General features: G+C 41.9%; 1 protein-coding gene across 1 annotated transcript; it reads left to right on the forward strand.

The window, feature by feature from the left end:
• The first annotated feature begins 8101 nt into the window (after window positions 1–8101).
• On the forward strand, window positions 8102–12376 carry fas (Fas cell surface death receptor). The gene is made up of 9 exons (XM_028989782.1): window positions 8102–8159; window positions 8538–8676; window positions 9881–10009; window positions 10186–10297; window positions 10537–10592; window positions 10687–10791; window positions 10947–10984; window positions 11074–11092; window positions 11468–12376. The coding sequence occupies exons 1-9, from the start codon at window positions 8133–8135 to the stop codon at window positions 11752–11754; spliced, it is 912 nt and encodes a 303-aa protein (XP_028845615.1). The 5' UTR covers window positions 8102–8132; the 3' UTR covers window positions 11755–12376.
• Window positions 12377–12383: the final 7 nt, after the last annotated feature.

A 12383-nucleotide genomic window follows, 5' to 3' on the forward strand; every position in this document is an offset into this window, starting at 1 on the left:
TTTTTTTTTTTTTAAATCCTAAGATAAAAAAATATAATACACAAAACAGCAGGGAAACAGTGTTTGCAATAATGTTAACACTCAACATTTAAAGGACAAACTGGTGTGCATGTTATTGGAATTAGTGTCCATGTTTAATAAAGGCTATACAATGTGTTTTTATTAAAAAACAAAATGAGGAAAGAAACAAGTTTCAGATGTCATTTAATGCTGCGGTCTGCATTGTGGAAGAAATCAGCATGTGTTCTGCTTTGTGTTCATGGCCTTCACTCCTCAGATGGTGCTAAACAAAAGTCAGTGGCATTTTCTTTTCCTTACCGGCCATTTTGGAAATAAGACACGCCCACAAAGATCCCTGAATCCTAGAATTAGCAGTGGCTATAGCACGTTTGTCTGTAGAGTCTGGAAATGGAAATTGTGCACCAAAAAGCATACATTGGTTTACAGACCGTTGCATCGGCTTGTCTGAAAATTCACCAAATGAAATCTTATGGGAACCCCGTCACCATGTCTAACATTGCATTTGGCCTGAAACCACAAATAGCCTGCAGCCATAAAGCCCTACGATGTGCATTGCTTGATGAAACCATACGATGTGTTTGGTGAGGTGCTCACAGATCTGCTAGAGAGACCTTGTCTACAACAGCCTGTGCTGCCTGGGCCATACACAGCAATGAGATTAGCAAGAGTGTCACGGTAAGGCATGTAATAACCAAATAATAAAGAGAGGAGGCGTGTGTGTGTATATATATATATACACACACACAGTACAGGCCAAAAGTCTGGACACACCTTCTCATTCAATGTGTTTTCTTTATTTTCATGGTAGATTCTCACTGAAGGCATCAAAACTATGAATGAACACATGTGGAGTTATGTACTTAACAAAAAAAGGTGAAATGACTGAAAGCATGTTTTATATTATAGTGTCTTCAAAATAGCCGCCCTTTGATCTGATTACTGCTTTGCACACGCTTGGCATTCTCTCGATGAGCTTCAAGAGGTCATCACCTGAAATGCTTTTCCAACAGTCTTGAAGGAGTTCCCAGAGGTGTTTAGCACTTGTTGGCCACTTTGCCTTCACTCTGCGGTCCAGCTCACCCCAAACCATCTGGATTGGGTTCAGGTCCGGTGACTGTGGAGGTCAGGTCTCCACTTTTTGTTAAGTCCATAACTCCACATGTGTTCATTCATAGTTTTGATAGAATGTACCAATGTAAATGGTCATGAAAATAAAGAAAACACATTGAAAGAGAAGGTGCGTCCAAACTTTTGGCCTGTACTGAATATACACGCATGCACGCCTCAATCGCTCATTTGATCCCTTTCTCGATTGCTCTTCCTGTGTTTTTTAATTTTTGACAGCTTGTCATTTTGTGTTTGTTTTTATGGAAGCTGTTTGGGTCCACTGTTTATTATTACGATATCTAATTATTTAGCTTTTATGTATTCTCCGTTTCTCATTCAGTTCAGACTTGTGGCTGCTTCTCTCAAGTTGATATAGACATCAAAGCCACGCTCGGTTGCTAACGAAAGAGATGGGAACTGTTATGCTGGTCCGTAATTGGTTTCCCGCTGGGAAGTCGTGTAGACGTTGGCTGAATAATCAAATATGGGAGCTTTAGGAAACATAGCAGTAGAAACCCAGCTATAGACCCAACCCGTCAACACAACCCCCTTTGGAGAGCACAGCTGTGCTGTATTTGGATTAGGCCCATAATTAAACAGGAAGTGGAAATTAAACAGAGCAAAAGGGAAGCACAGACACCAGCGCTTCATGAAACGTTTTTACTGCACCCGCACTCATCTTAAACATATATAGAATCAGGTTTGCGTGGTACATAAACATGCTGATAGGTAGAAAAAAAAACTTATTGATACACACCGAGACTCTGGTGTGACCATCAACATACTAGTGGCTGCCAGTTTGGTTGGAAATACACGGGACACGTTTATCTTACCATTTTGGAAGGAGAAGCAGATTAATTAAACAGATTGCAAATAATCACCTTCCCATGTACTGCCAGTAAAAGGCGTGGTCTTGGCTATTTTATGAACCAGTATGTCAGGGATGTACACTGTAAATACATATAAATCACGTATCCATGTATGGAAATGATGTGACATGCCCCCTGATCTGTGATCGCTTGGTCCTGTTCAGGGTGGTGGCTGCTGGAGCCCATCCTGGGACATTGGGTGCAGGGTGGGGTTGCCAACCCACTGTAGGCTGCACACATCACACACTCTCACCAATTGACAATTGAAGGCCTCCAATTCATCCAGAGTGCATGCCTTTGGACGGTGGGAGGCAACTGGAGAACCCGTTATGTTGCTAACAGCCACGCCCCAAACACTTCTTTACCAATTAGAACTTGGTGAATCATGGAAAATATGCCTGCGCCACCCGGAAAGAAATATCCATTCATCATAATGTATGTCCATTCAGAATATCCAGGTAGCTGATTTCATTTTATGGACACAGACCTGAACCCAGACCTGATCAACCAAGGCAACCCCAGGTCTCCACGGGCTTGTACTGTAGAAACTATGCATCACTTTATGTGCTTCTCTTCTTACCCTTACGCACCTAAAACAGGGTCACCTCATCCCATTGGCCTATGTTGTGGTCCTTAGCTTATTTTTTTTAAGTGTCTTATTTGCTCTCACAATTCTTCACTCTTACTGCACACAACATGCATGCAAACTTTTAACATTAACTGTCCGATTTATACTGATGTATGTATGGTAAAATGCAGTGACATTTTCCATGAAAATGTACCTATCAACCTATCAAAGACTCTTGATTATATTTGGTCATAGTGATCCTGGATGTTTGAATGGTTTAGATTTAATCTAAATTTTATAATAATTCACATTTAGAAGCTAGTTTTCACCATCCAAAGAGCACTGCTTGGTTGGCAGGTATGAAAATGATTCAAATCACGTGAATAATATGGCCTTCATTCATCAGATCTTAAGACCTAATGGAGATTTTATTTTATTTTTTTGGAGACTCCATCAGATGAAGGAACAACAGCATACATCCCTCCAGAGGAGGAACGGAGAGCGGCGAATCGATGAGGAGCCGCTCTGGCGGCTCAGCACCTTACTTCGACACTTGACGTAGATTTTCCCCTTTTTTTAACTTGACACTCTTCTGAGGGATGTGAGCTAAGCAGTAGGCTCAGTGCAACATCCCGGGGCTCAGCAGCAGCTACAAGTCAATTATCCCCAAGCTTCTCGGTGAGCGAGAGCACCAGCGCTGTCAAGTGTATGGGCGAGGGCAGACAAAGTTCAGGCGTGTGTGCATATGCTCCGTTAAAGGAAAAAAGTGTGCGGATCCTTACGCTGTGCTGATTGGAGGGGATCCCGTGGGGTGAAAAAGGATTAGGATTACAGAGCGCTTTCCCCCCTCGAGGAGGATCCGCCACACCAGCCTGTGATCCTGTCAGGAGGAAATGAATAGAGGAGCCATCTCAGATAACGCACTCCGCGCTCCCCCTGTCAGCCGCGTTGAGCATGTCCCCTCCATGAACCCGGCTTGCCGTGCAGCCGCACACACGCCAGCCAGCGCGGAAAGGGCTTCAAAATCCTTTTAATCTGAGCGGCGACAAAGCCGCCCCCAGATTACTCCTGCCTCCCAAACCTATTCTCAATCTGAGGGTTCGTCTGACCCACATTAACTCCATCTGACAAACAGAGCTTTAGCAACGCGATAAACATCAATACCACCGCTAAACCCGCACTGACGGGATCCCTGATGCGATGGATGCCAGTCGTATTAAGGACAGGGTTTGCACGGAGAAACTGAGAAGATGGACGGATGGGAACGGCCAAGTTTAGCACCAGGAAACGGCGGAGAAAGGCGCGGCGCGGACGCCGAAGGCTGGGCGGCCCGGCTTTCGAGCACTTATAATGTTCCCAAAAAGAATATTTATCACCGTTCACCGGCACAAAAGCGGCCTGGCATGACAGCGAAGCCCTCCCTCTCCCCCACCTCCCCTCCCCGGCCCACATGTCACTGTCAACATGTAGGAACATCTGCCACCGACACCGAGCGGGAGAGCGGGCCCTCTGCATTCAGCCTGAAGATGCCTGCTTGCGCCAGGCGGCCTGCCGGGTGTGTGTGTGTGTGTGTGTGTAAGACCTGTTTGTGATTGCTGGTCTCGGTTGCCCTAGTGAAGGCTCGGTGTGATTGTGTTATAGGCACAAAAGGAGTAATTGAAACGGTCAACTTCCTTCCTGTTCTGCACAAATAGCGGGGCGCGTGAGCTCCGAGCGACTGAGTGTACGCAGAGCGTTGCGTACGTGTGGAAGTGAGGGGTGTTTCAGACCAGTGATTATGAAAGCTGATGTGTGTGTGTGTGTGTGTGTGTGTACGCATTTAGCCTTCTTGGCAGTATCTCGTACATGTATATGTTGGTGTGTGTGAGAAGCACACTTTTATCTGGCCAACCTCTGGTGCCATCTGGCAGCAACGGTGCAGACATGCAAATCAGACCCATAATGCACAGCAGCAGCTCACCCAATCAGCACCACCAGAGAAACTAGGTCAGACAACTGAGCAGCTGTGTGTGTGTGTGTGTGTGTGTGAGGCTGCACGCTTGCATGGATCCTTTGTGTGGTGGCAGCATCACAACCAAGATAGTGTGTATGTGTGTGTGTTTCTGTGCAGATCAGTACATGACTGTGTGTATGTGTGTGAAGAAGCTTTTATTGTCTGCTGCCATTTTTAAGAATGATCTGAAGTGATAATGCTGGTGGGTCTTTGTCAGCCAGCCTCGGAGAAAGTAAGAGGCGGAGCCTAATGGCCAACAGTTCCACGGTACATAGCGTTGCAGTGTTGTCCCAGGGTGTGTACTGAGTGTATGTTCCGTGTGGACGTGCATCAGCAGAGTCGCGTCTGATGTAACACAGTGGTAATACTCAACGCAACACACTCTTTCACGTGGACGTGCTCCCCCTTTCTCGTGCTGCTCTGTATGCATTACACAAAATAATCACCATCTACATATGCCCATGTGCAGCAATAATATGATTCATATTTAAATAATTATAAATAATAACTAATGTATTTTTGTGGAACATTCGGCGTGTGAAATGTACGGTTTTAAATAAATGATCACAGTCTGACCTACTTGTTAATTGAAAGTCATTAGTTGTCCCATATTGCACATCACAGCAAACATGTCCTCTGCTTTAAACCATCACCCTTGGTGAGCAGTGGGCAGCCATGACAGGCGGGACAGGCCCGGGAGCAGTGTGTGGGGACGGTGCTTTACTCAGTGGCAACATTTGTGGTCCGGATTCGAACCAGCAACCTTCCGATTACAGGTCCGCTTCCTTAGCCACCAGGCCAACCACTGGCCCTGATTCTATAAAATGCATGAAATATAATCATTTTAAGTCACTGAGGCAGGGCAATTCAATTTCTACCCATGAGACTGTGAATATTAACAGAAATAAGTAAGAAAAAGAAAACTGAGCTCCAGGGATGGGTAGCAGCCAGCTTCAGTTGTTACTGTCTGGGCATCTTGGTTAAAAAAAAAAAGAAAAAAAAGAATGTCCTTGATTTTTTTATTCTGTAAAACAGCATAAAGCGAACTTTGTAATCACTTGCATGTAGTAGCCAGGATTTGGGCAATTTTGCGCATAGATGATTATATTTTTTTTGTGAGGGAACCGCTTTGAACTGTGTGGGGGACGTCAGTGAAATAATTCGCCACACTGAATTGATTTTGATTTCTCTGTACGTAAGACCCTACGGGACCCAGCCCACTGACAACAATGCAGGGGGAGACGCAAACTGTTTGATGGGCAGAATGAAATATGCGTGGTGAACAATTTTATTCTCCCCGCTTAAAAGTAGAGCTTCACTGGGAGCCATACAGTTCCTCAAATTAGCCAATTACTTATTTTGGTGACACTCGATCCTGATCCCAGTACTAATCCAATACTAGTATTATATTAACAAACTGTCTTCCTGTGGGGAGGAGACGTCAGAGCTCAACGTCAGACTGAAATACTTCACTTAAATACTTCTTTCGTTACTTGTAATATACTGTGTAATATCTATCTATGCACTGCTTTGAATTATCGAATTATCCTGTTCTCTGACATGATGATTCTGGAGGTGCTTTATTAATTTGGACGTGTTATACTTTGCAGTCCTGCTGCCACGCCTTGAAACATTGGCTCTAAAGGTATCGCAAGTTGTCATGGAACATGTTGTGTAGCAAGCGTGAAATTCCTCCAACCTGACAACATTTTATTGTTGCCATACATACATACATGCCTAGCAAAAAATGCTCTTTATTTCTGTGACTGTGTGCACATAATGTGTTTAAAAAACCTATTTAACTAAATAGATTTTTGGTTTTATGGATCGGCACACTTTTACTGATACCTGATCCAGTTATTTCAGTCATAATTTGACAGCTATTCGATACATGTATTGGACTGGTGCATCCTTAAACTTTGCCTAATCCATGATAGTGCCCTAAATGGTAGTGCATCCTAAGGGCACTTTATCAGACCAATAATTATGCACGGGAAGCATATAGGGCACATTACAATGGCACTATTTTCCATTTGAAGGGCATCCTAGGGGATCTTATAAAGCACCATATTATGTTTACTCTGTTATAAAAGTGCTCATTAAGGCAACATTGACAGCATTTGTTGTGTCTTTAACTCTGTTTAGTGCACTTTAGTCTTGCTATTCAGCTGTGTTACCCTCTGAATGTACACTTTGAGAGATGCCTTGGAGAAAAAAATCTCAAATAAATAACTGTAGTTGTTATTAAATTAGTAGTAATGCTATATAGACCTTGATCATTCAATTTTCAATGCACTTGGAAGTATATATGTATCTAAGATGTTAGGGGAACCAGAACAGGTTCCAGAGTGAATTTCTCTTTTCCACTTAATCGTGTGAACAGCAAAGTGGCTCTTTTGTGAAAATGCAGACGTATTAGCCAAAATTCCAACATGTCATGGCGGTTCTCTGCGTCTCCATGTGGATGATGACGTTTCAGAAAATGCTCCTTTTTTCATTTTTCATTGTTTTTCCTTTAGAAACCAACAACCTCTTTAACACCCTCTTATAAAACTGTTCACGTGTGAATGGAGCAGTGGTGGCCTAGCGGCCTAGTGGTGGCCTTTCTCAGTAAATATAATAATATTAGGGGAAATGTGCTGGAAAGTAAAAGGGAATTTTGTTCATATATTCTACATTTGTTACAGGTAAAAATAATGTTTCATGAATATTATGGCTGATAGCCCCTTAAAACCAGAATTCAGGTTTCTCAAATATATTACCAACTATTGGGTAGAAGGGCTATAGGACCAGAAGGTTTGCCCTTTTGAAATAAATTACTTGGTGGTTTTGTATTGTATCTGTGGTCTAGGCTTGTAAGTGAAATTTTACTGAGCTGTCAAGCTAGCACCCCAACACACTGCTCCCCGGCCTCCTTCATGGCTGCCAACTGCTCACTAGACAGTCTGTCATTCTCATTAAAATCACAAAATTCACCTTCACCTCGTAGGTTTTTAATAAATAATAAAATAATAATAAATAAAATAAAGAATAAGATTCAAGAGACAACATTCCTAACTAATGCTACAGATGAAGTTGCATTTAGGCATTGATTAAGCCTAAATTGGGATCTAAAGTGCCTTTCAATACAAAACATCTGGATTTGGAAGGCTGATTGGAAGTACCATAACTCGTCTGGTGCCCATACATCCATAATACTTTTTAACCAAAAAAACCCTGTTAATTAAAATATGTTGTATATATGTATGTATGTGAGTATGTGTTTATCCATTTATTTTACTTTAATAAAACGCAGCGATTTGGTCGTTTTCATATACTGACACCTGCTGAGCAAAATTTGCTACTGCATTATTTATTTATTTTTTTACACCCCCCCACATTTGAGTACCAGTTCTTTAAAAATGTTCATTATTGCTCTATTAGCATTTATTTATTTTTATTCTCCCCGTTGAGGTTTGAGTGAGGAAAATTAAAATAAATGACCACGACTCCAAAAAAAAAAAAGATGAAAGTGACGTCAGAGCGTGGTCGGTGGGCGTGGCCACCCAGCAGTACAGTAGAGAAGCCTGCCGCGATGGAGAAGCAACTTGTGTTCGTAGTTGTGAGTAGAGTTACTTTGCTACTAATGAAACGGTCCACTCTTAATTGTAAAGGTTGTTTTGTACGTGTGGTATGGGTGGTAGTAGCCTAGTGGTTAACACACTCGCCTATGAACCAGAAGACCAAGGTTCAAGTCCCGCTTACTACCATTGTGTCCCCGAGCAAGACACTTAATCCTAAATTGCTCCAGGGGGACTGTCCCTGTAACTACTGATTGTAAGTCGCTCTGGACAAGGGTTTCTGATAAATGCCGTAAATGTAAATGTAAAGCGCTTTTTAAACATTCGTTCAAGTTTCACTTTCGCTTCGTTGATTTGGGAAAGCCCGTCTCTCTTCAACTAAACTTGTTGTTTGTTCCCTTTTATTCTGCGCCTTCAAGATGTTTGTCGTGCTGCTCGCCGCCGACGTCGCCTCTGGGGCGCGAACCCGCGACGTCCTGTTGCGCAGCAGGAGACAGCAATCGTGCGAATTCGGCATGCATCGGTACCGGGAGTTAATGTGTTGTAACTGCGGCCCAGGTAAGCGTTCCAGTTTTATATCGGTTTTATTTTTAAAATTCGGATTCAACATGAAATCCTGACACCATGGAAATCTCAATGTAAAGACACATTTGAATTTCCGGTAGAGCAGACTGAAAAATACAATATGTCTGTGAAAGTGAAAGTGAAGTGATTGCCATACACTGCAGCACAGCACGCAACAAAACGTGTCCTCTGCTTTTAACCGTCACCCTTGGTGAGCAGTGGGCAGCCATGACAGGCGCCCGGGGAGCAGTGTGTGGGGACGGTGCTTTGCTCAGTGGCACCTCAGTGGTACCTTGGCGAATCAGGATTCGAACAGGCAACCTTCTGATTACGGGGCCGCTTCCTTAACCGCTAGGCCAACACTGGCCCATCTTGTGAGGACCCTGTGCCTGCCTGCTCGGGTGGTCTGAATGCCTTTTGATCTCATTGGGGCAGTGGTGGCCTAGCGGTTAAGTAAGCGGCCCCGTAATCAGAAGGTTGCCGGTTCGAATCCCGATCCGCCAAGGTACCACTGAGGTGCCACTGAGCAAAGCACCGTCCCCACACACTGCTCCCCGGGCACCTGTCATGGCTGCCCACTGCTCACTCAGGGTGATGGGTTAAATGCAGAGGACAAATTTCACTGTGTGCACCGTGTGCTGTGCTGCTGTGTATCACATGTGACAATCACTTCACTTTACTTTACTTTACTTTTACTTTGTAAAACGATGAGAGGTTGAGAAAAGTACAGAGCAATAAAAAGGTCCTCAGTTTCAATGGCAAGCAGCAATGTTTCGTAAAACTGTAATTGCCGTAGATCCGTATACTGATTGTATGCACTTTACATAAAGCATCTAGGTGGAGAATCTGTATATTCACAGGCCAGTCATTATGGCAAAGATAAAGTGGCACTCATGTGATCCAACATTTTCTTGTCCGTTAGCTCCTTAATGTTTTTTTTCCATGTGAAATGTTCTTTTCCAAGGTGAATTTTCAATCCCGTTCTCCAACAGAAAGGCATCAGGATCTTCAAAACATGAAATATCAAATTAATTACCCAGAATTCAACATGCTCGACATCAGCTTTACATCATTATATTAAGTTACTGTGATGAGTTGGGCCGGTTCTAAGAACGGCTGGTCACCAGAGATTGTACATAGTTAAAGTTGTGTAACAAAACTTTTTTTTTTTGTATGTACATACATATACACACCTCAGGTCAGCATCGAGAAGATTACTGCAGCAGTAGCTCGGGAACCAAATGTCTTCCATGTGTGAAGGGCACATATATGACCCATTCTAACTCAAAGGACTCCTGTGAAATTTGCAGTGTATGTGACAAATCCGGTAAGTACCACGATTCATTTCCCGATATGTCTCCACGATCATCACTATTGGTTGCTTGAGCTTCATAAAAATCATTTTCAGCACATGTCGCACACCGAGTCTGCTTTTTGAAATGAGAATAATATTGCTCACTGCCTGGTTGTTAATAGCTCTGTGCGACATGTTCTGTTTTTCAGCGAACCGTGAGATAAAGGAGGACTGCACCGTCACTTCGGATACTGTGTGTAAATGTCTTGAGGGATTTTATTGTGCAGAGGGAGACTGCATAGCATGTCATCCATGCAAAGAGTAAGTACATCTGTGCACAGCTGCAAAGCATTTTTAAGTTCTCTCAACTCAGAGCTTAAAAATGCTTCAACGCTGGTTGCCTTAAATTTAGCCTTAAAGCTTTCCCAACTTAAAAAAAAAAAAGTCCTGAAATTATTCAGTTTCTGGCAGACACTAGTATTACACACTAATTTTATTGATGCATTTTGATGATGTATGCATTTGAATTCACATTTCCACTTCCTTTACGTCTGTTTTAGATGCACGCATGGTACGAAGGAGCCTTGTACTGAAAAAAAGGACGCTGTCTGTAGCGGTAGGTGCTGTAAAGAATATAATAAAGCAATGCAACTGTAATCTCTTCATGATCTCCGTAACGTTTTTCTGTCGTTCCAATGCGCCACGGCCAGAGGTTACTTGGTTAGCAGGGGTTTTGCCACTAGTGCTTCTAGTGCTTCTAGTGCTACTGGCCTGTGTAGTATTTTACCTGAAGAAGAAAAAGAAGTTGTGCGTTGGTAAGTATTTTCTCCCCGACAGAAATTCAGTATCTAAGCATGATTTGCCATCAGTTTGTAAGCTTACTGTTTATATACTGTTCACTGACCTAGATAAGTTTACACATAATTATTATATAACAGTTCTTATATTTATATTTTATTTATTTCCAAAGGGCAAAAACCAGAAAATCCAGAAAGCCCACAGGAAGTGGTAAGCTCTTGTACATTTGTTGCGCTGACTGCCATCATATAAAAAATATTTCATGTGTGTAATATATTTTTAATTGTTTTGTTTATTAGAAAATGCCTTTGAGACCAGGTATGTTTTTGTCCCTAAACATTTATTATTTATTCATTAAAAATATTTGGTTTCTTGTTTCTCTGGAATATGAGTTAATGATTTTGCCATTTGAGGGAAAATTGAACAGATTATTACAATTTTAATGGATATTATAAGGTAGACAGCAACCAAGTAAATGCAATTGGTTATTGTACTTAGGATTTCTATTTGGGGACACAGTTAACTTTAACTCCACTACATTTCAACATCAAATATCCACTACAAATGTCGCAATTGTTTGATACTGTCTTGTCAAATTTAATGTGAGTCAAATTTCATGGTTCGTTTAAAAGAGTGATGTTAAGTTAATGATTAAGCGTGTTTAATAACTGTTCTCATGTTTCTGTTTAAAAGATGTAGACCTCATGCAATATGCAACAGACATTGCTGAAAAGCTGGGCTATAAAAATATGGAGAAGGTGGCTCTAAATACTGGCTTTACCCAGATCCAGTTGGATGGAATCAGAAGTGATTTCCCTTCAGATCATGCAGAGCGGACGCGTAGGCTGCTCATTATGTGGATTGAGCATCAGGACACAGCCAATCGGTGTGAACGTCTCTTAACAACACTCCGCAGACTGAACCTGAAGCACTCTGCTGATGAGATAGAGAAGATGATCAGAGATGGTGTAGCCTCATGAAAAAAAAAGCTTGGACTCATTATGGTATCTGTGAACACAGCTCTCATGAGGCCTTGGTGGTGTGCACTTTAGTTTACTGCTAACAGTGTTTGTGACTGGTCAAGTGCCATAGATGTTTCACAAATGAAAAATCGTTTACAAGCAACTTTGTAAGTAGGTACCATGGTGGCTGAATTGTCTAAGACAGTTTTGGGTGGTTAAAGACATCATATTACTACTACAAAGTTATAGGTTACAGATCAAGCTTTTTCTACAGCACTTTCCAGTCCTAATTGTTGTATAATGTATATAAATGTATGAACTGCTGTAACATTTAATACTGATTTGTTACACTATTTTATGCACAGAAATTCAATTGTTTAAAAGCCTGTGTAGGATTCCTTGTAAATCATAAATGTTTGCTCTTGCTTTACATATCCAACTTTGATGGTCGCACATGTATTACATTGCACTTAATCTTAACTTATTGGTAGATGGTGCTTCTGCATGACTGACTATGGACCCAACTTTGTAATATTTGGGATGTTAAGCATGCTGCAGTTGATACACTGTGCCCCTGTATTTCACAATTATATATATTGTATCCATATTGTAATAAAAAAAAAAGTATTCTAATATTTAATAATATA

The sequence above is a fragment of the Denticeps clupeoides genome, chromosome 8 (assembly GCF_900700375.1).
Source record: "Denticeps clupeoides chromosome 8, fDenClu1.1, whole genome shotgun sequence".
Lineage (NCBI taxonomy): Eukaryota > Metazoa > Chordata > Actinopteri > Clupeiformes > Denticipitidae > Denticeps > Denticeps clupeoides.

Coding starts and splice junctions, on each gene's coding strand:
- fas (XM_028989782.1), top strand. CDS start 8,133: ATGGAGAAGCAACTTGTGTTCGTAGTT. Junction 8,677..9,880: donor GTGTTGTAACTGCGGCCCAG/GTAAGCGTTCCA, acceptor TACACACCTCAG/GTCAGCATCGAGAAGATTAC. Junction 10,010..10,185: donor CAGTGTATGTGACAAATCCG/GTAAGTACCACG, acceptor TCTGTTTTTCAG/CGAACCGTGAGATAAAGGAG.